Source organism: Amblyomma mixtum, chromosome 8 (genome assembly GCF_055824585.1).
Source record: "Amblyomma mixtum isolate Tamu chromosome 8, ASM5582458v1, whole genome shotgun sequence".
NCBI classification, from domain to species: domain Eukaryota; kingdom Metazoa; phylum Arthropoda; class Arachnida; order Ixodida; family Ixodidae; genus Amblyomma; species Amblyomma mixtum.
The window spans coordinates 116,361,200-116,381,121 of NC_143019.1; the positions used below are offsets into that span (position 1 = coordinate 116,361,200).

Genomic DNA, 19,922 nt, shown 5'->3' on the forward strand with positions numbered 1-19,922 from the left:
CCATGGGGAAAACCGAAATTTCTTTTTTTCTTAGCACCACGTGACAGTTGACACTGCAATGCAATGAGCAAATATTACGACGAAAGCCTTTAGTGACTCATACTCGCGACCATGACTCTGTCCGCCGTCCGTCCGTCCGTTACATCTGAAGTGAAAGTCATAATTAGTCTATAATAGTCACAAGTCATGACTAGCTAGTCATTAACCAGAAAACAAATCTTGTGCACGGAGAGAATCGACCCAACATCCTTCCTTTTTAAAGCCGAGCGTGCTAACCACTATGCTACGCAGAGTTCCAACCATCACATATGCAGTTCTCCTAGTCTAGCGTAACGACGTTGGAGACCGTTGCGGTAATGGCTTTTGCCTCATCACACTTCGGATCACCAAAGGGCCACATCGAAAAATTTAGATGAAATTACCCGCTATAAGTGCGCTGCAACTCTGCTGGAGGGTGGCGAGATCGCTCTTTCCAAACGCATACAAAATATTTCGACGAGAGCCTTCATGGACAAGAAAGCGCGAGAAAAGGAGGAAAATTTTGCCATTGTTTTGTAAGCCGATGACTTGCAGAATTTTTATAAGATGGCCTCCCTTGTAAGGGGTCTTGTGAGGTGTAGCATTTTCCAGCCCGAGAAAAGCATTGTAAACCCTCGGCATAGAATGCGATGCCGTCCCGATTCAAGTTCATTCTGTAAATGTTTTTGTTACCGACATTTTCTGATGAAAAATGCGGGTGTGTCTCCTTCGTATTGTAGATGGCCATCCAAAAAATTACCGCTGCCTTGTGGATGGACAACCAGACCATCGGCGTCGCTGTCGAGAAGCTGAAGAGCGTGCGCACCGTGCTGTGGCCGACCGAAAAGTACATCACAGTGGAAGGCATCGAGGAGGCCTACGCCAACTTCAGCGAGAATGCCTCCTCATTCGCGCACCTCTGGATTGACGCCCGACGCAACATCCATAGCCTCTTCGGCTCCGAGGCGGGAGTCCAGGAGCAGCGGCTCCGTCTGAGCAGCGCTCAGCCGTACATCGAATACGTGCCGGTGCTGAATGAGCTTGCTTTGTCGCTGGGCGCCCTGGCACCGCCCCTTTTCTACCCGGATGGCACCAACGCCATGATACACGGCGGTCTCGGCTACTTTTATGCCCGGGAACTGGTCGGATCGGTGGACCGCGAGGGTGTCAAAGTAAGAACGCGAAGAAGTGGCGCTCGAACGAAGAGCGCGTTATGAGTAGAGGACAATATAGATAACAGCTTTTATCGCGTAACCAGTGGTATGAGAATGAAAAACTAGGTAGGCTCTAGGAAGTACAGCCCGCCCTGAGCAAGTAAATGACAGCCTGCCTTTTACTTCAGCATTATCATTAGATCACTAAAGTTTCGGGTGATCCACAGAGAACGAAAAAAAGCGTTGAAATACCTCGGTGGTGGAACGGGCTAACAGTTCGCTCTGGTCGTTACTGCGCGATGCGCACTGATTCAAAGTAACGTTCCTACTTAGAAGGCGTGTGCTTTTTCCCGTGGACGACAAGACACTGGTGTGAACGAATTGTTGTCCAACTGGCTATGCTCAAGGACCGGTGCGATGTCAGTGCAAGATTGTTGGCATGGCAATGCGGAGAGACCTTAATAAAGTCGGATATAGACAACGAAGAGAATTTATTCCGTCCAGCTTTGGTAAAGCTAAACTGGGGCTCAAATGTGAGGTTAGAAGTGAGAGAAATTAAAAATTGGTGCACTTCTATCGTATATGCATGTTCCTAATCTGGGCGCATAGCCACGAGAAGAAACGGCTAGCAATTCGTTTTTCGATTTTTTGCTTTTGCTACAATAGTAATAGTTTCTCTCGACTGTGATGCCAAGGTTCATAGATTTCAAGTGACATGGAACGCTGTTTCCATTATCATAGGCGGGGCTTACCGAACGGAAGCGAGAAAACAAGTAATTAGGTGAAAAATGTTACAAAACGGTGACTGCGCTGACCACCCCAGGCAAACTATGATTGATAACGTTCCCTCGAGCCACATCCTTGTTCTCCACTTCTTTGATTCTCCGCATGGTGTACTTCACCGCTTTGTGTAGTCACCTCACGTAAATCCTGATTTTTTCATACGAAAGTGCCTCCTACATACACGCTGTCATTCGTAGCGCTTGTTGTTTGCCCTAACCAAATGTGATTCAGCTTTACTTATTTGGAGTTGGTGCTCTGTTAAGCCCAAATAATTTTTCTTCGCCACGCGCGTAGACGTTTGACGTGCACTCCCCGTCAAATGTATATGCACCAAGTGGCTTCATTTCCTTCTGAGGCCTGCTGCATCCCACCTTATGCATTCTCAACGACCGTAACCTCTCGAAAGAGGAATGGCATCGCGTCGTCAATCCGGCCGCATTTGCACTCTAGATATGCTATGGAGCCCCGCTTAACTGCTTGGAAGCAGACTCCTTGGAATGTGTACTTTTGACGGGGAGAGTGCCTCTATAACCAGGAAATTAGTGGACGAAGCCATGGCTTTTCGTCCATGTGCATTGCATGTAAGCTACAAAACTAACGGCAACTGACAATTTTACTTGTGGGGTACCGCACTCGTCCTGCATAAACACGTCACCCATCTGCATCTAATCGGAAGAACAACTTTGTAATATTGTGTTGTAATTGAATCGGCTTCTTAGGCATCGTTGTGGCGTTGAACTGAATGTCATTGTAAGTTTATGGTTATCTTCTATATGCGCGTGAGTTTCTTTTATATCCAACTGCATCAGTTGAGCTACATTTCGCAACTAAAATGGCATTTTCTAGTGTCCCGTTCATTATGTCTTTCATAGTGTTGCACCAAATTAGTGAAGTCGTCGAGCTCATATGTAATTTTCCAGGTGAACCCACTGGGCTACATTGTACCCTCTTGGCTAAGCGAGGCCGTCAAACCTAGATTCCGGCAACGTGAACGGGGCTGTCTACGCTATAACGCCAGCGTATTCCCTGAAGTACCGGCGATGGAGGTTGCGTTCGCAGCCTTTCAGCAACATGCCGAAAAGAATGAACTCCAGCTCTCTGACGTAAGTGGCCGAAAAATCTTTTCTGGTCACTCACTGTAAATTGGCTCTCATTTTTACCTTGCTAGCAGGAGTGTGAAAAGTAGGTGAAGCAGACTCATTTGAAAGAGCTAGACAAACATCCGCCCTTGGATAGTTAATTTCGAAAATGATAATGAAATTATTCGCTATGTGGCGTAAGGTCGCAATATAACCATCGCCAATCGCAGTGAATTTCTCTCTTCTTCGATATTTTAAGAATAATGTAGCGATAAACTGGCGTAACCGAGATAAAAGCACTTACGGGAGGGGGGGTAGAGTGTTTATAATGGGTTACCTTGAGGCCACCGAAAAAAACGACCTTGAAATCTTCCTTGGATATATGCACCTTCCAGAAACCCTTTGATTTATCACGCGGCCACCAACCGTCATCTAAAAGACCCTTTCAGAACATTCCAGTGCTTGGGCTTACTTTCTTCGAAGAATTTTTTTTCAATAAGTTGCGAAACTATAAGCATCGAAATAATCCTTTAATCCGCCAGTACACCAGTCCTAGCTGTTTATTTCCTTTCAGATTTCTTCTTTTAATTCATTTTATAGCACTGTATGAAGCTCTGTGACTCACTGTCGATTTACGCTAATCCATATAGCATCAATAAGGCAGACCTCTAAGTCGTTATTGCGCTCGGCTGCTGTCCCGAAAGACGCGCGTTCGATCCCGGCCGCAGCGGTCGAATTTCGATGGAGGCGAAATTCCGATGTCCCGTGCGCTGTCCAATGTCAGTGCATGTTAAGGAGACCGAGGTGGACGAAATTTCTGGAGTCTTTCTCTACGGCGTACCTCACAGCCTGGGTCGCTTTGAGACAATAAGCCCCATAAACGTTAAACAAGATTACCTCTGCGTTACACAATGCAAGATCTGTATCATGACTGCAGTTTTGGTGCCGATAAAGACATCAGAGCTTGCTCCTCCATGGGGACGAGAGCTCTCGCCATGACGCCTATGTAAGGCTTTTTGACTCGAATGCCATCCTTGAGGCGCCTGTGGACAATGCCGTAAAACTCATATCGCAGGCTACCCTCTGGGTAGTATTCATGCTGCTAACGAGGCGCATACATGATCACGGAAAGCAGCAGGCACGCCATTTTTCTTGAGCTCCTTCACCATGTCCCTCTTGAGGCAGTGGTATCCTGGTCTCCACAGAATATATTCTCCTGGTCACGACTCTCTGCTTAGCTTTGCCACCAGCAATCGCACTCGATGTTTCAGTGGCATCATATCTTTTCGCATGCCGTTGGCACAATCTATGGCTGTCATATTTTACCGCGCAAAAGATTTCTAATACAATCTTGAAATTGTTCATTGCCTTTAGGCGACGCCGGTCATTGCCAGATTATCCCTTATGTTAACGGAAAGCGTATTTCGGTTGACTCCTCCGCTGGAGTAAAATTGTAGAACGCGGGAAGGTCATCTTGACTACTTCCGCAGGTTTTTACAGAGCTAGCCAGTCGTTAAAATACAAACGTGAATTGGAGCAGACTTTTTATTAATTAGTTGGCCGAGAATGTTCACTGCAAAAATGCAAAACCTGTGCAGCATGTCAACAAACATCAATTTAAATTGTTTCAATGTCCCATGAGCGTGAATTAAAGTCTCGAAGATTTTAAGGCGAAAGCCTTTAATGTCTCATCGGTGTAAGCAGCAGTTGTCGACAGAAATTTCACGCTTTTCAGTTGGTCGAAACGGTCGTGACGTCACAGTGCGCCAATTTTAAACGGGGCCAATTGTACTTTGGCTAGTAACCATGCAACCAATTGAAGTGATCATATAGTGATGCTACACGTAAGTGGGACTGAGCTTAGTTAATTGCTCAATTACCCAATTAGCCTAATTAACTTTTCTAGTCAGGCCATATAAATAAATAAAACCGAGTAAGAAATTGGTCGAGCTCGGGAATCGAACCCCGGTCTTCGGAGTGCGAGACGAGCATGCTATCCACTCTGCCATGCCAGCTTTTTTTTTCTTTATTGCCTGGGTTTGGCGCATGACATTGCACAACAAAAATACACATAACGCTATATACATACGAGACTGTCGTGGGCAGCCAGCACGAGACTGGCTTCGTCAGCTTAAAATTCCCGCAACATACACAACGGCTCTAGTCTTGAGAGCCACTCGGGGAGGCTCCGCAGCTGCTTTTTGGATTGCAAGAAACCAGTCCATGCTTTTTCGAAAATAAATTCGGGCCGGTCGTGCGTCTTTGTCACAATGGTAGCCTGCGATTCTGGAGCGCCATATACAGTGGAGGCCCAAGAGCATTATGAGATCAAAAGCTGCCCCATCCTCATTATCAGTGCTTAAATAGCGAATTCCGCGCGCATCAAGTGGTAGCTCTTTCTTTATGGTCCTTTGTAACACGTCCCAAAAATAAACCCCTTCACAGCAATGCAAAAAAACATGGTCTATTGTTTCAGGCTGTTTACAAATTAAGCAGTTCGATCCCCGCGGAAAAAAAATCCTTTCCCTCTAGAAACTTTTAACCGGTAACGTCCCGGTGTGCAACTTAAAAAAGAAAGTCTTTACTCCTGGTGGCACCTGAATTTTCTTCACCCTTTTTAAAACATCCCCTCCCGGGCCTCCACTGTACAAGGCCCTGTGCATGGGCTCTGGGAAAACAATATCACAAAGATCATTGTACAACTTTTTCCTTTTACTTTTCCACAAATAATCGGTGGAAAAACGTGCCGAAAGAAACCGAACGCTTGCTACAATCCCTTTGTAGTAACCAAAAGTTCCACCAGAGAGCTCTTCTGTAGATACCACAAATTCCGGCAGCAATCGCCGCAGCTTCACTTGGCACGCAGTGCGCAAGAACGGGTCTGACGTTCGATGGTTTGGAATGAACAAAGGTGCGTCTAGTGAATACGGTGTCTTCGCTCACTGCCATCCTCCTCCCTTCCCTTCCGGCGAGGTTTAGCTCTCCATCGAGATATGAGAGAGAAATACATTTCCTTTCCTCAAAAACCAATTTACCGACGAGCGAGGCGTAGAACCGAATGGGCGATGGTGTTCTGTGGACTCCATGGCAGCGTTGCAAGACGCTCTCGCGTTCCACTCTTAGAGGCGAAGCTTAACATCTTAGCCACACATCAGTGACCGGACTTTAGGTCAAAAAAGTGCACCCCCCACCCCCTGAATTTTGACGGGTGTACACCGAGATATGTGAGACAGTTACTGCGTAATTTTCTTTCCTCAAATACAATTTTCATTTTCTTCATTACGGGCCATCTTTGTCTTTCTTCTTTCACTCCCACTTCCTCCCTTCCTCACGGTGCGGTTCAGGTGTCCACCGAGATGACAGAGAATTACTGCGCCATTTCCTTTCCTCAAAAAACCGTTGCGTTCAAACGACAAGGCATCGCGCCGAACGGGTGGTGGCGTTCCGTGGGCTCCCTGGCAGCGCTACAACACGCTGTCGCGTTCCACTCTTAAAGCCGAAGCTTAAACGTCATTAATTAGCAGTTAATTACTATTCAGGCATTAATCAGTAATTAACCATTAATTAGTGATTTGTCATCACTTAGTAATTAGTACTCAATTACATGTGACGCCAACAGTGTACAGAAGCAGTGAAAGTGGTGCGTAAAACGCTTTCGCCTCTACGAACTTTAGACAGTCAAAGTGCCCCCTGAATTTTTAAAACTGCCGAGTGACTACGATCTCTGTCACCGCATTATGAGCCGCCTGAGTCAAACCGATGCGCACAAAATTCTTCCACAAGTCAGATATTTGGAAATTGCCGCCTCTGACGCGTTTCTATGCAATTGATTAAACAATAAAGCCGTTGTTTTTCCTTGCAGCAGCGGCTCCAGTGTTTGCAGGCTCCTAAGATAGCTTCAAGCATCTACCTGCGTAATATCTGCCTCGTAGCCGACTGAAGTTGTTGCAAACTAAGCTGGTAGTCGTTCACCTCAAAATCTGCTTGTGTTTCCTCCGAGCTTAGTTTCACACGTGTAACAACTTGCAACTGCCCTGCGATCTCGCTCGCAGGAGCTGAGCGAAGCCAAGGTGTTCTTCATCACTGCCTGCCTTACTAGCTGCGCCACGGAAGAGAAGAACAACCTTTACGGCGGCGACTGCAATAAGGCGGTGATGAACTTTGCGCCCTTCGCTCAAGCCTTTCAGTGCCCCGCGGGCTCCAGGATGAACCCTGGGAAACAGTGCACTTTTTTCGACTGACCCCTGCTTGCAGCCAATCAGTGCACGGATGGTTCTACTGAACCGCACATAGATTGCGCTATTTTAGTATTGACAAGTTATTGCGCCGCTGAGGTTTTTTTTTTTTTTGCAATGTCATTTGTAAGATTCTTCACTTCTCCTGTGTTAGAGCTCTGCATACAAATCCATTCTAATCTTCCTGAAAGCATAAATAGTTTTTTTAAAAGGGCTCCTCCATTATAAGCAAAATGAAACTGTTTAACCAAAGAAAACGAAAAATTAACGTCACATTGTTTAAAGCTCGCTATGCGGTGCAAAATGGGCTTATACTGAGCAGTTTTGTTCATAACCTCTCGGTAGCTCGGAAACAACGTTAACTCATATAAGCGGAGCTTAGGTGTGAATAGAATTTCTGTGTTCTTGATTCCTTTTACGGGATTGACTCCGCGTTCTGTGCATAACGACTGCCCTAGTCAGTGTGAATATCGCTGCGGAACTGTGAATCTGCACATACCAGCGGCAAAGACATGCTCATTGCTGAAGCTTATTTATAGATTCACTTACTTGTGCGGAAGGAGATCCCGAGGACTGCGTCACGTATACAGGAATTTTGCGGGTTATATTATACTTTGTGCTTGCGTTTCCTCATTCGTAACAGGAGCGATCGCGTCTAAAGGACTTCGAAACCTAAACCTTTCTACCACAGTGCATGACTAACTGAACTGTTCCCTGTGCTTCGGAACGTTGAAGGATTCAAAACGAAGTTTTTGAACAGTGTGCCCGCTTTTCTAAACTGAACTCTCGCGGCGAGTTGTCAAATTTGAACTTTCTTCGATCTGCTGTGCTCAGGTAGGCTACTTGCATACGCGCTTATCTCCTGTGCCGTCAGATAAAATGATGTATATACGCCATATTTCGACCAGAAGAGATGAACTTCATTAGAAAGAAAATTGGTTTGTTCACCCACTCTTAAGCCATACTGATGCGATTTTATATTTGTATTGCACACGCGCAGTGGATAATAAAGCCCAAAAGCGTTTCATGCTGTTGGACAAATGTAAAAATTATATTTATTGCTCTTCCACCTCCTCCATTAAGGAAGCTGCCATATAAAAATACCCCGCCGCGGTGGTCCAGTGCCTACGGCGCTCGGCTGCTGACCCGAAAGACGCGGGTTCGATCCCGGCCGCGGCGTCTGAATTTCGATGAAGGCGAAATTCTAGAGGCCCCTGTACTGTGCAATGTCAATGCACGTTAAAGAACCCCAGGTGGTCGAAATTTCCGAAGCTCTTCACTACGGCGTCCCTCATAGCCTGAGTTGCTTTGGGACGTTAAACCCCAATAATCCAAACCATATAAAAATATACCCAGTTGCGTGCTGTTCCATAACAGCTCTATTTATTAGCGGAGTTTCTCACAGTGGGAGCACAAAAATGAAGAAACAGTTTCTAGAAGTGACTTGCTCGCCGCCTTGTGCATGAAAAATTTTCACTCAGGAGATTAACTGCAAAGCATGCTCACTGAGATAGACAGGCAGAACAGAAAGGTGGGTCTAAGTATTAGCATGCAGAAAAACAGTATTATTCAAGATTATCGCAAGACAACCGAAGAAATAACTGGAAGACGAATAGGGTGGAGCATATAAGACAAGTTCTCTCAGATCATGAATGGCGGTTCGCTCATGTACGCCAAGCGAAAATTATGCAACACTTTTATCTTACAGGAACTCACGTATGGGGCAGAAAATTTTTTCTCTCTCTCTCTCCCTTTCATCCAAACTCTTATCCCTTCTCAGTTCATGCTCTACTTGAGGTAGAATTCACCAGTGCTGCTCTCCCGCGTGCTTTACTTTTGCCTTTATTATGTACAGATGAATAGCAACCTCTCCCTCCCGATTCTTGGCCGATCCCCCGGTGTGGGTATGTGCTTGGTTTCGTTTGTTGGGGTTTAACGTCCCAAAGCAACTCAGGCTATGAAGGACGCCGTAGTAAAGCGCTCCGGAAATGGTACATGCTCGAAGGCGTCCACTCGTTTCGTCTGCTTGCAGCCAACTATGCTCGTCGCATTGTGAAGCTGAAGGCTCCTCCTCCTTTCTCTGAAAGCTATTTCCCAATCTAGTGCACGCTTGCGTCATGCCGCGACTCGTCTCATTACTTTCAGGACATACCCTGTACTCTGGCGTGATTTCAAAGCGGTCACTTAGGCTTGACCTACTGCGAACAGGATGCTCTGGCGCAGCTAAATTTGGCAAGAAGCCCGACAGCAATACATTAGCTTAGCTAACCGAAGGGCTCTTATACCCTTCACCATCATTTTTATTGTGGTCAATGCCACCACTAGGGCGCAAAAATTTAATTTTCTGTTCAATCGTAAAAGAACGCGATAACCTGTGAATTGCGGTAGGCTGCGCGCGTGCATATTTCAGAAATACGAGACACACATTCACTGAGTTCATGCTTACCGAGCCGACAGACAGCTCTACCTACCACCACACTCCTCGCGTGATAATTACCATAGCGGCAAGGCAGCTTGACGTCGTCGATAAACAACCAATGTAAAAAACCATCCGAAGTGCAATTAAGCGAGGAAGCTTCGTGAAGAAGGTTCCGTTTTCTATTGAGTCTACGAGCGTTTCTGACCAAGTACCTGAGAGCTGTTTATGCTGTACCACGCCGTGTTGCCTCGAACGGACCCAGAGCTCTAGTGCAAGCCAGTTATTTATTGTACAGGGAGAAAAGTGCCCGCTCATAAGTATTCGACTGCTCCGAGTTCGCACAGCATGCACTATCTGTGCGCGATAGCGATTCACAGCCGAGAGTGACAGCTCTTTACAGGGTATTTCTGCGCGATGTCTGTCGGCAACACGAGCTGAAGACTATCAGGAGGTATGTAATGCACATTAGAGTCTGGAGTTCATCGGATTGGTGGCATTTGGCTTAGTGCGGAAGTCGTGTAGGGAGCCGATCCCGAAGTGTTTGTACTGACATTATGGGTTCCAGCAGTTTAAATAATGTTTTTTTATTATAAACCACATGCAGCAGAGAATTAGCATTAGTAATGCCGTGGTAACGTGCATATCAACTGATTTTATTATATTCTGATACCTCTTATCTGAGCGCGTGCAGCTATGATAGGGAGGCCATCGGGTTTAGGCTTCCAAAGCATCGCCGGGTGGCGCTGCTGCGCCTGATGTGCAGCGCCATCTATTGGAAAAAAGTAAAAACTGGGGCGCTGCTCGCTGCTCGCGCTGCTTTCACCACGCTTCTTTGCACGTGCGCTTTCTTGCACGTGCGCGCGCCAGCGCTGTCGTGATGTGTCGCCTGCATGAGCCACAATACGATCGTTCAGACTGACGCGCAGTACTGCAATGCAAACTTAATTAAAGAAGGGAAACTGATTAGTCACGTCTACTGTGTGGAGCAGACGACCGACGATGAGGAGGCCCATTTGACTGTAAAATGCGTTTCTCGAGTGAGTATTAACGTCGTACTGTATGACATGTAACTAGAGGTAAGTCCCCTGTATAATTATGTGCTCGAAATATGCGAAGTACTATCAGCTCTGCGAAATAAAGCGAGACACTTGTTGATTGTAGTTGTCAGTTGTTTCATGCGATGCGCAGGGCGATCCACTTACGTGCGAGTCGAAAGGACATGCGACCAGGCAACAGTTCGTCAACATTCTAATCCACCTTGGGGGAACCCCCTAAACATTTGACCACCATTGTTCACACTTGCAAGTGCGACCTGCGGGTCGCCTTCTCGTTTGAAACGAAAACTCTCCGGAATAACATTGCTTGCGCGCTTTCGAGAATTTCGTCTGCTTTGACCGCGTCTCCTGCACTCGCGCTCGGTGCGATTCGCAATGCACTACGGCGACCAGGAGGATGTCGTGACGGTATTGATGTGCACCGCAGTCGTATAAGCGTCATGATGACAGCGACAGCGGCGCTCTTCTCAGGGCCGGCCTGCCACCGCCGTCAGAAAAATACGCTAATATTGTTTGTTCGCGTTCATACCAAACCTGGAGTAGAGCAACGTCAAAAATGAATCATTTTTGAGGATCGTTGGCCAATACCGAGCTGCTGGTAGAAGTGATAACTGCGATACAAGCATATTTCTTTTCCAAAGCCGCTTTGCTGATGCCCAGTGCTGCTCGCCTGTTGTCACCTGGCTCCGCAGTTAAAGGCATCACGGAAATCGATCACGTCTTTGTTTTATTATGTGACGGTTAACATAGTAAAACGGTGACGCGAGTAGCATCTTTATTACAGCGCTGGCCAGTTCCGAAGTGCCCTCAGCTGCAGCATCGATGCGAAATGATTAGGCTTAGCGACGACTACGGCAGCGAGGGAGCAGCGCAGCTCGTCGCCCGGCGTGGCCACGGGCGACGTCGTTGCCGAAAGCTCGACTGTCCGCGGACGGCGTCATTGCCAAAAGCTCGACTGTCTCGCCGATTAGTTCAGCGGCTTGCGACTCGCAGTCGCAAGGCTGGAAAATCGAGCAGCGAGCGACTTGCCTGCGCGTCGTCTGCCACTTTTTTCGTGGATGGTAGGGACAGACTCACTGGCTCTCCGAAGAGCGCGGCCGCATACTCGCGTGTTCGCGGTAAGAGTGGATCACCGTGTACATACGCTTTGGTTTTTACATTACGGCCTTCGTACTACCTCCTTTTTGCTTCGCCGAGACCGCGTCTGTCAACGCGAAGATTGCGCCTCGCGCGACTCTCCCGTCGAGCGTGCACACAAAGCTAGCAGGGCGTCTGCTACGGCGCCGCCCCGAGTTTCCGCTGCTCGCCGCTGCGGCGCTGGCGTCGCGCTCCCAAACTTGAGCTTGGGTTTACAGCGCGCAGTTGTTCCGCTTCAAAACAGATGTCGCCACAGGCGGCCGACGCTCTCGGCGCCATTACTTTCCTCCTAAATCGCAGCTGTCGATGCATTGGTGGTATCGCGGATGACTGCCGAATGTGGTCTTTGTAGCCAAGATGTGGAAAGGCAGAGGTAAAACCTGTTGCGTTGTTGATTGCAAGAATTGCGAAAGAGACTTGAAGGTGTGGGACGAGACAGTCTGCGAGCTTCACGGTCCCGAACTGCAGAAAGACTGCCCTTGTTTGCGCCCGTTCGCCATGCACATTTTTCCGACTGGTGAACGCAACAAACTCGTCCGCCAGCGCTGGATAGCCAACCTACAAAGAAAAGATTTTGATCCCGGGAAGTCTGCGAGGGTAAGTGCACATTACCGCATTATCAGCTGTTCCGCCGAAGAAACCATGACGCCGTAGCGTCTGCGTGTGTAGTGATCGAGATCGCGTTGCAGATAACACACGTTAACAGGCGCGCTGATAACACAAGATCGCCCGAGGCTTCAGTGGGAACGGAAAAGAACGTGTTACACCCCTACATACCGTTACTGCCGAGTATGCACCGCACAGAATCGGCAACGCTCACCGCCGATCCGTGTACTGCATGCCGCCGTGTAGTGCTCTATTTTCGCTCCGAGGTGCAAGATCTTCGCGGACAATATTCAGGATAAAGCACGTCCTATAAGGCTGCCGTGCTGCCTGGTTGTCCCATCCTCGATCGCGGTCCATGCGAGATGTGATTAAAAGTGAAGTCGCAGATCCAGCACACACAATGAAGCTGATCACTTACCACCGAATACAACTTGAGACCTCGAACAGTTTCATATACCCATAGTAAGCGTGGAGCGTAAACCGCACTTTTATGTGTGAGGCTGACAGAATTGTGAACTGCTTATAGCATAAACGCGTTGCCATGCGTGCGTTATCACGTTTACATCAGAAAATCCCTTTAAACGATCGCACACTAGCTAGTGAAGGCTGCTTGGGGAATCCTATCACTGTCACGGCAATTAACATTCGCATCACCTTGAAATGCTGCTATCATGTTATGAGCAGGGACATTAAGGAACATTAAGGAGAAGTGCTTCTGATCCCTTTACAATTTATGCGCACTAGTGAGACAAAAGGCCAGGTGCACCTTTAGATCATACACGTTTTTTTGGGGTGAAACTTGGTTTACACATTGTAAATACCAATGAGTCTTTCAAACCCATTTTTCCTGCAGGTGTGCTCCATTCATTTCATTGATGGCCGTCCCACACCAGATAACCCATACCCAACTCTGCATCTGGGAACATCTGTAAGTTTTATTGACTCCAGTTATGTTGAGATCTGTCTACAGCACAGGCACTGAATTTTGATATATTTTTTTTCAAACACTAGACTGTCCGTCACAAGGGAAGAAGAGTGTTGAAACAACACCGCTTGGCCATCCCACCTCTGCTTGAGACAAGTTCAACTGGGGCATCAACATCACAAGATACCAACGTACAGTACTCCCCTACACAAGAGGAAGAAGAATGCTTGTCTGAAGCAGATGACGCTCATCCTATTGCCACTTACCAGAGGCCAGCAAGGTATGATGCAGGGCTCATAATTGGTGCTTGTCATTGGGCCTTGCCTGTACCATGCCTGTACTTTTGTGTCGGCCAAAGATATTTTGTGGGTTCACTAAGTGTGTGCAGCCTGAAATCTTATATGCATGACCACCATTGCTTTAATATGTTTCACACAGACGTGTAACCTTCTTAAACATAGTCGATTTGAAGCAGCCTGTTTGGTATGAGGCAAGGGGGTACTGTAAACTGCGCCTTAGAATACAGCAAAGGTCTGTAAAGGTTGGACTGTAAATTGGAGGATGTTTAACGGTGTTAACTACATGTTACATGAAGTGGTCCTCTCAACCAGAGTCATATTAAGATGTTTGCATGTTTGCAAGTGCCCCCTTTTTTGCGGATAGTATCCCTTGAAACTATATTTCATGCATGTCTCATGCAGTTTTGCTGGTTACCTTGCACATTTCAATTTCAGTGACTGAAAATTGTCAGCAAGAGTTTATGTGACCTGTGAACAGCGCAGCAGAGTGATAGTTACTCAATCCTCAGTGCCATTTACTTTGCAGGAGTAATGATGAGAGGACTGCAACAGGGTGTCCGACCTGCGGATGTAGGTGCAAGGCTGTGAAGAAGATGGAACGGGCAGTGCAAGTTGACTTGAAAGGAAATGGGGACCACGCATACTGTGCAGCCTCATCACTTCAGTGTTCAACTGAAGCAGCATGCCACGCAGCATTTACTGTTTGCTCCACCCTGCATCCTCACACGTACAGATTCTTTACAGGGCTCTCAAAAGATGTATTTGACGAGCTGGTGAGAGCTCTCGCGAGCACAGTGAAAACATCGTTCACATTGCCCTTTGAAGATCAGGTGCTACTGACCCTGATGAGGCTGCGGCTTGGCCTGCTTCTTCATGACCTGAGCTTTCGCTTTGCAATATCAACTGCTGCAGTTAGTCGCATTTTCTACTCTGTTTTGTCAGGGCTTGCCAAATTTGCTCGGCGGTACCTTGTTTTCTGGCTTGCCAGGGACACGATCAAAGCATCAATGCCAGACAGCTTTAACAGTTATGACTTTTCTACGTGCATCATTGACTGCTTCGAAATATTCATTGAGCGGCCAGGCAACCTGCGCCGTAGAAACAGGACATATAGCCGGTACAAGTCGCACAATACTGCAAAGATCCTGCATGTTATTGCACCATGCGGCTTTGTAATGTTTGTTTCGAAGCCATACGGTGGCCGTGCAAGTGACCGTTTTATAACCCAACAGAGTGGATTTTTGAAGTTCTTGGCACCAGGTGACACAATCCTTGCTGACCGGGGCTTCACCATAAGTGACCTCCTTCCTCCAGGGGTTAAGCTGATGCTGCCTAGCTTTTGTAAAGGTCGGTCGCAGATAAGCCGGCCCGAGCTTGTGGAATCGCGTCGCCTGGCCAGGCTGCGGATCCATGTTGAGCGTTCAAAAAGGCGGATGAAGTGCTTCAGACTCTTGAAAGAGCTCCCATCGAGCTTTTTTGCCAAAAAACCACTGGTTAATGATATCCTTATAGTTGTTGCCGGTCTGTGTAACCTCCAGCCACGCCTAATCAGAGAGACATTGTGCTGAACTGTTTTCAGGAAGGACAAACGGCTACTGTGCTCTCCTTAAAAGTTCTCAGACTATGAGGTTTATCTTTGGGCTTTATAATGTGGTTTGTTTTGCACTACCTGTACTACAAACCAGCAAACTATATACTTGGTTTCATACATCAGGTGCAACGCTGTGAAAGGTAGGGAGTAGTCAGCATGAAAAATAAACAGAGGCAGGTTACTTCGCGCTTGTTTTGTGGCTGAGTGGTCTAATGCTCAAGAAAGCGACAGCGTGATGTCAGCAATAAGAGTACATGTAATAAAGCTCCTGAAAAATGGTTGGTTTATGGGGTTTAACGTCCGAAAGCAACTCAGGCTATGAGAGACGCCGTAGTGAAGGGCTCCGGAAATTTCGACCACCTGAGGTTCTTTAACATACACTGACATCGCACAGTACATGGGTATCTAGAATTTCTCCTCCAAAGAATTCCGCAGCCGGGACCGAACCCACATCTTTCGGGTCAGCAGCCGAGCACCATAACCACTGAGCCACTGCGGCGGCTCCTGACAAATGTATCTAATAAGCCTGCAGGCAAAGCATTTATTTTTTGCTCACAAGGAACGCAGTACTTTTTGACCGTGGATGTAGGCAGCGTAAACAAGAGCACTAGCTATGACAGGGTCGCACCTGGTGTATGAAATGGAATGTAGTCCTCACTCCTGCAAAGCTTAGGGGCTTGACTGTTTTTGGTTGCTCATATTGCGAATGCCATTGTCTTCACTGTGTTGTGACTGATGGAAATTGAGTTCCACTGTAAGTAACATGGTATGTTTACTACGTGTGTAAATATTAAGCCATGAAGGGGACAGGAATGTGGCTGCTCAGAAAAACAAATCAGTGAATTACACATTGTGTGAGCATTCTTTTATTTCATCTTTGTACGTCATAGTACACAGCTACTTACTGCTTACTGTCTGCAAGCACAGGGAGCAAGTGTGCAAAATAAAAGTTCTCTAAACTTGGGATATGCATTTTGAGAAATTCCTCATCACGAGACACCTGAACTATGTGCACTTCATTGGGTGACCAAATTATGAAATCACACTGTTTTTTCTCGCAGCAAAACATCTGCAACTGTACCTGTGTGTAATATTTGTTTTTTCCACCCTTATTAAGATGAAGCACATCATCTTTATAACGAACATCATACTTGCCACTCCTGAAGAGCTCTTCCAGGCTGCCATGTTTCTGCAGTGTTTGTGGTGTGGGGCACTTTATCTCAACCATCAGGTCCAGTTCTGGTGCAAAGCCATCGGGGCTAGCTCCTAGCCATGGTGTCGCAGGAAGCACGACGAGTCCACATTCTTCAACACGAGTGTGCTTTGTTTTTTCATACCAGGCCCGTGCTTTGGCCTCACACTGTGATCCATACCTTCAGAGGAGAAAAACATCACACATCACTCGGAATGTGACCTTAAGTTATTTTATCACTATAATACTGCTGAAACTGTGGGACCCTTGTATAGATACAGCATGTAGACAAATAATTATCGGCACCAAAATACTGCTCATCACCAGTCTTCATTCAACTCTCCATGCAAATATTTGAATATGGAGCACTTCCAGGGCCAATTTTCAACATTTCATTTGAAAATCCTGTGGTCATGTCTGCATTACTTTGAAATAAGCATACGCTTTACTGACATCAGAGAAAGAACTGACGACAAGACAGGGAATACGTAAATTAAGTGCACACTTATTTCAAACATCATGTATCAACAGAGTGCGTAAAAAAGTCTTACTTCTGCATTACCTACTTGGCCTTGGAAACTACTTGAAACTCTTTTCAGGAAATAAGCAGTTAACTAAAGAATGACCACTAAATGTACTGATACCTGTAACAGTATTGCTATCGTGGGTGAACAGCTACATTGTTGGGTGGGCGGCCCAAGAAAAAATAAAATTGCCTTGGCCACATCACTGGGTGTAGCAGGCTGGTATACAGTCGTAGATAAAAGGGCACAAAGAAAGAGAAATACGGCGCTGTAGCTTTTGTCAGAGTTTCATCTGCAGCTTACTGGTAGCTCGTCTCCTGCACAACAAGCATGATGTTAGCAAACAGAAGTCAGCTCCTGCATGCACTGCCGCAATAGTGTTCTGCAGTTAAGCTAATTCAATCTGCTGCGACTGCTTTAACAATCCATTCAATGAAGTGTTACATACTCCTGTGAACGCAAAAGGCTTTTTATTGTACAACAGGCCAAACAGGCGTTCAGTTCTTTAAATGACTGCAATATTAGAAATTTTGGCGTCTGTGCATTGCAATGATTTTTTGTTCTATAAAAAAAGTCTCACTTTAAATCTACAAAATTCAGAGTTGTAAAATATGAGAAGTTTATCATCTGCAGTTTTCTTACCGTGTGCTTGCATTACCAGCAAAGCTGGGGTTCATGTGCGTTTTAACCCACTTATCTGGGGCTGCCTTGACTGGGATCGACCTTGCTTCACTTGCTGTTATGCGCAGATGCCTCTGATGAAACCAAGCCTTGCTTCCCTGCTGAAGCTTGAACAGTGCAGCTGCACTGTCGGCAGTAACCAGTACGTGGTTATTGTAGAATTCTCTACATGGCTTGCATGTAAGCTGGCTGTTATGGATGCCATGTGGCTGTGATGAGCCTGCATACATAAACAGATGCAAACTCCTTTATTTCGTGAGTTGGTAATGCCAACAAAATAAGTTTACTCATTGTGTAAACAAGGCAAGCAATGAACACTTCGGCTGGCCCAGAAAGGTTGGAGACCAAGAATTTATATAAGAAAACATCATCGTAATTACAGTGCCATGTATGCCTCTGAACGTAGCAATCAAGTGTAGCATGCGTACATGAAAGAACAGTTCCACAATTGCTTGCTTTACTGTTAAGCTGAGTTATCATTTGAAGTGAAAGTGAACAACAGCTTCCTTACGTGCAATGGCCGTTTTACTCCGGGCTACATCTTTTGGTTTTAAAACAGAGTGCAGCAGTGTGCCCTGCAGCTTGTCAACATTTAAGGGGCCTTTGGCGAAGTGGGCCTCCATCATGTCATGAGTCAGAAACTCTAACGTGTGACTTGGCTTCTCCAGGTGGTCATACACTTCTGCCATCGTGCCAGGAGTCACATTTTGGGCAGTGGATGCGTTCCACATACATGCCGTATCAGTGCATGATGTACCTGTCAGCCCCTTGCTCGTCGCATCAACAATTTTCATTAAAAGTGCACAGACGTGGCTGCAGCGTTCACTAAGGCCTGCTTTGCAGCTGCAAGCAGCAGAAAAAGCTGTTCCAAAGTTGACCTGAGTGGTGTACACCTTTCCGACTGACTGTGTCGACCTTATTTCAGCCTTAATGGTGCAGTTCTCGGAGTCATGTTTGCATAATGCAGTGCCAACGTGGCCACTGTCCAGAAGGTTCAAGCCTTCGGCAAACCCTCGATAATTATGCGCTGGGTTTCCATCCGTGTCCAGTGCGTTGATCATGTACTCGTACACAACTGAAAAATAAAAAGCCAAATTAATGCAGGACACAACATAAAAGATACCAAGAATATAACTAGTGATACATTTAATGCCTTAATTTTTTGACAGGAAACAAATCGAGGGGCTGGAGTCGCCTCAGTATGCCCAAACCTGAAAAGCAAAAACTGTCCTCGTCACTACCATCTGAAGTCATACGCGTCGTAGGGGTAGAAAAAACTAACAAAGTAAGTGCGCGAGAGCCACATTTTTAGGTTTAGCGGTCACGATGCTGTTAGTCACGAAGTGCTGCACTGTCGACTGTCGATCATTCTGCACATCAGTGTCACGTTGCAGCTACAGGCGCGCACGTCTAGCATGCGCGCAACACTAAGATTAAGCTTTCACCACAGGAGAGTCGGAAGGTTTATCGCTAGCAGAGTAATTCATCTGTCGTTGGGCATGCAGCGTCAGAATACAACGTGAACGTCGAATGCAACCTCAGAATGCAAGTGTCCAATCACTCCACTGCTCGCTGACACTCGCGCACGGCCGTACGTAACTACGTATTTAATTTGTCACCTTTACATGTTTAACAAACCAGGAGAAAAATTCTAAATTCGCGAAGCGCCGCTGGATAACAGGCACCCGCTCGTGACATTGTTCGGTCAGGTTTATGGGGGTTTAACGTCCCAAAGCAACTCAGGCTATGAGATACGCCGTAGTGAAGAGCTCCAGAAATTTCGACCGCCTGGGGTTCTTTAACGGGCACTGACATCGCACAGCACACGGGCCTCTAGAATTTCGCCTCCATCGAAACTCGGCCGCCGCTGCCGGGATCGAACCCGCATCTTTTGGGTCAGCTGCCCAGCGCCGTAGCCACTGAGCCACCGCGGCGGGGGCGTGACAGGTAGTAAACAAACGGGCACGGTGTGCATGTGAACGCTTTGGGACGATGTCTGGAATCATTTACTACCCTCTATGACAACGACCTGCACTTCCAATCGAGCATTAAACCTCGCTACTTAAGAGAGAACAATAAAAAAAGATCGAAAACAAGCGCTGAAGCGGATCCATTCCTTGGTTCAAAGTGACGGAGGCGAAAGCCGAGCGGTTCTCGCTGACATGAAGCGCGATCAAGCTTTCATGCTTCAAGTGATTAATTTTAGGTACTTACATGTCCTCTG

At 46.7% G+C, this 19,922-nt stretch overlaps 2 protein-coding genes across 2 annotated transcripts in view; both read left to right on the top strand.

Annotated features, from left to right (window-relative positions):
• The window catches only part of LOC149334055 (membrane metallo-endopeptidase-like 1), a 29,893-nt gene extending 22,618 nt beyond the window's left edge, over positions 1-7,275 (top strand). Inside the window, exons 4-6 of the mRNA XM_089557849.1 lie at positions 759-1,190; positions 2,876-3,058; positions 7,087-7,275. Of these exons, the coding sequence (XP_089413975.1) occupies positions 759-1,190; positions 2,876-3,058; positions 7,087-7,275 (804 nt within the window). The remainder of the gene's footprint in view (positions 1-758; positions 1,191-2,875; positions 3,059-7,086) is intronic.
• Positions 7,276-12,237: 4,962 nt separating this feature from the next.
• Positions 12,238-15,278, top strand: LOC149334056 (uncharacterized). Its single transcript, XM_089557850.1, has 4 exons — positions 12,238-12,477; positions 13,340-13,414; positions 13,498-13,691; positions 14,444-15,278. Exons 1-4 carry the CDS (start codon positions 12,238-12,240, stop codon positions 15,276-15,278), a joined length of 1,344 nt encoding a protein of 447 aa, XP_089413976.1.
• Positions 15,279-19,922: the final 4,644 nt, after the last annotated feature.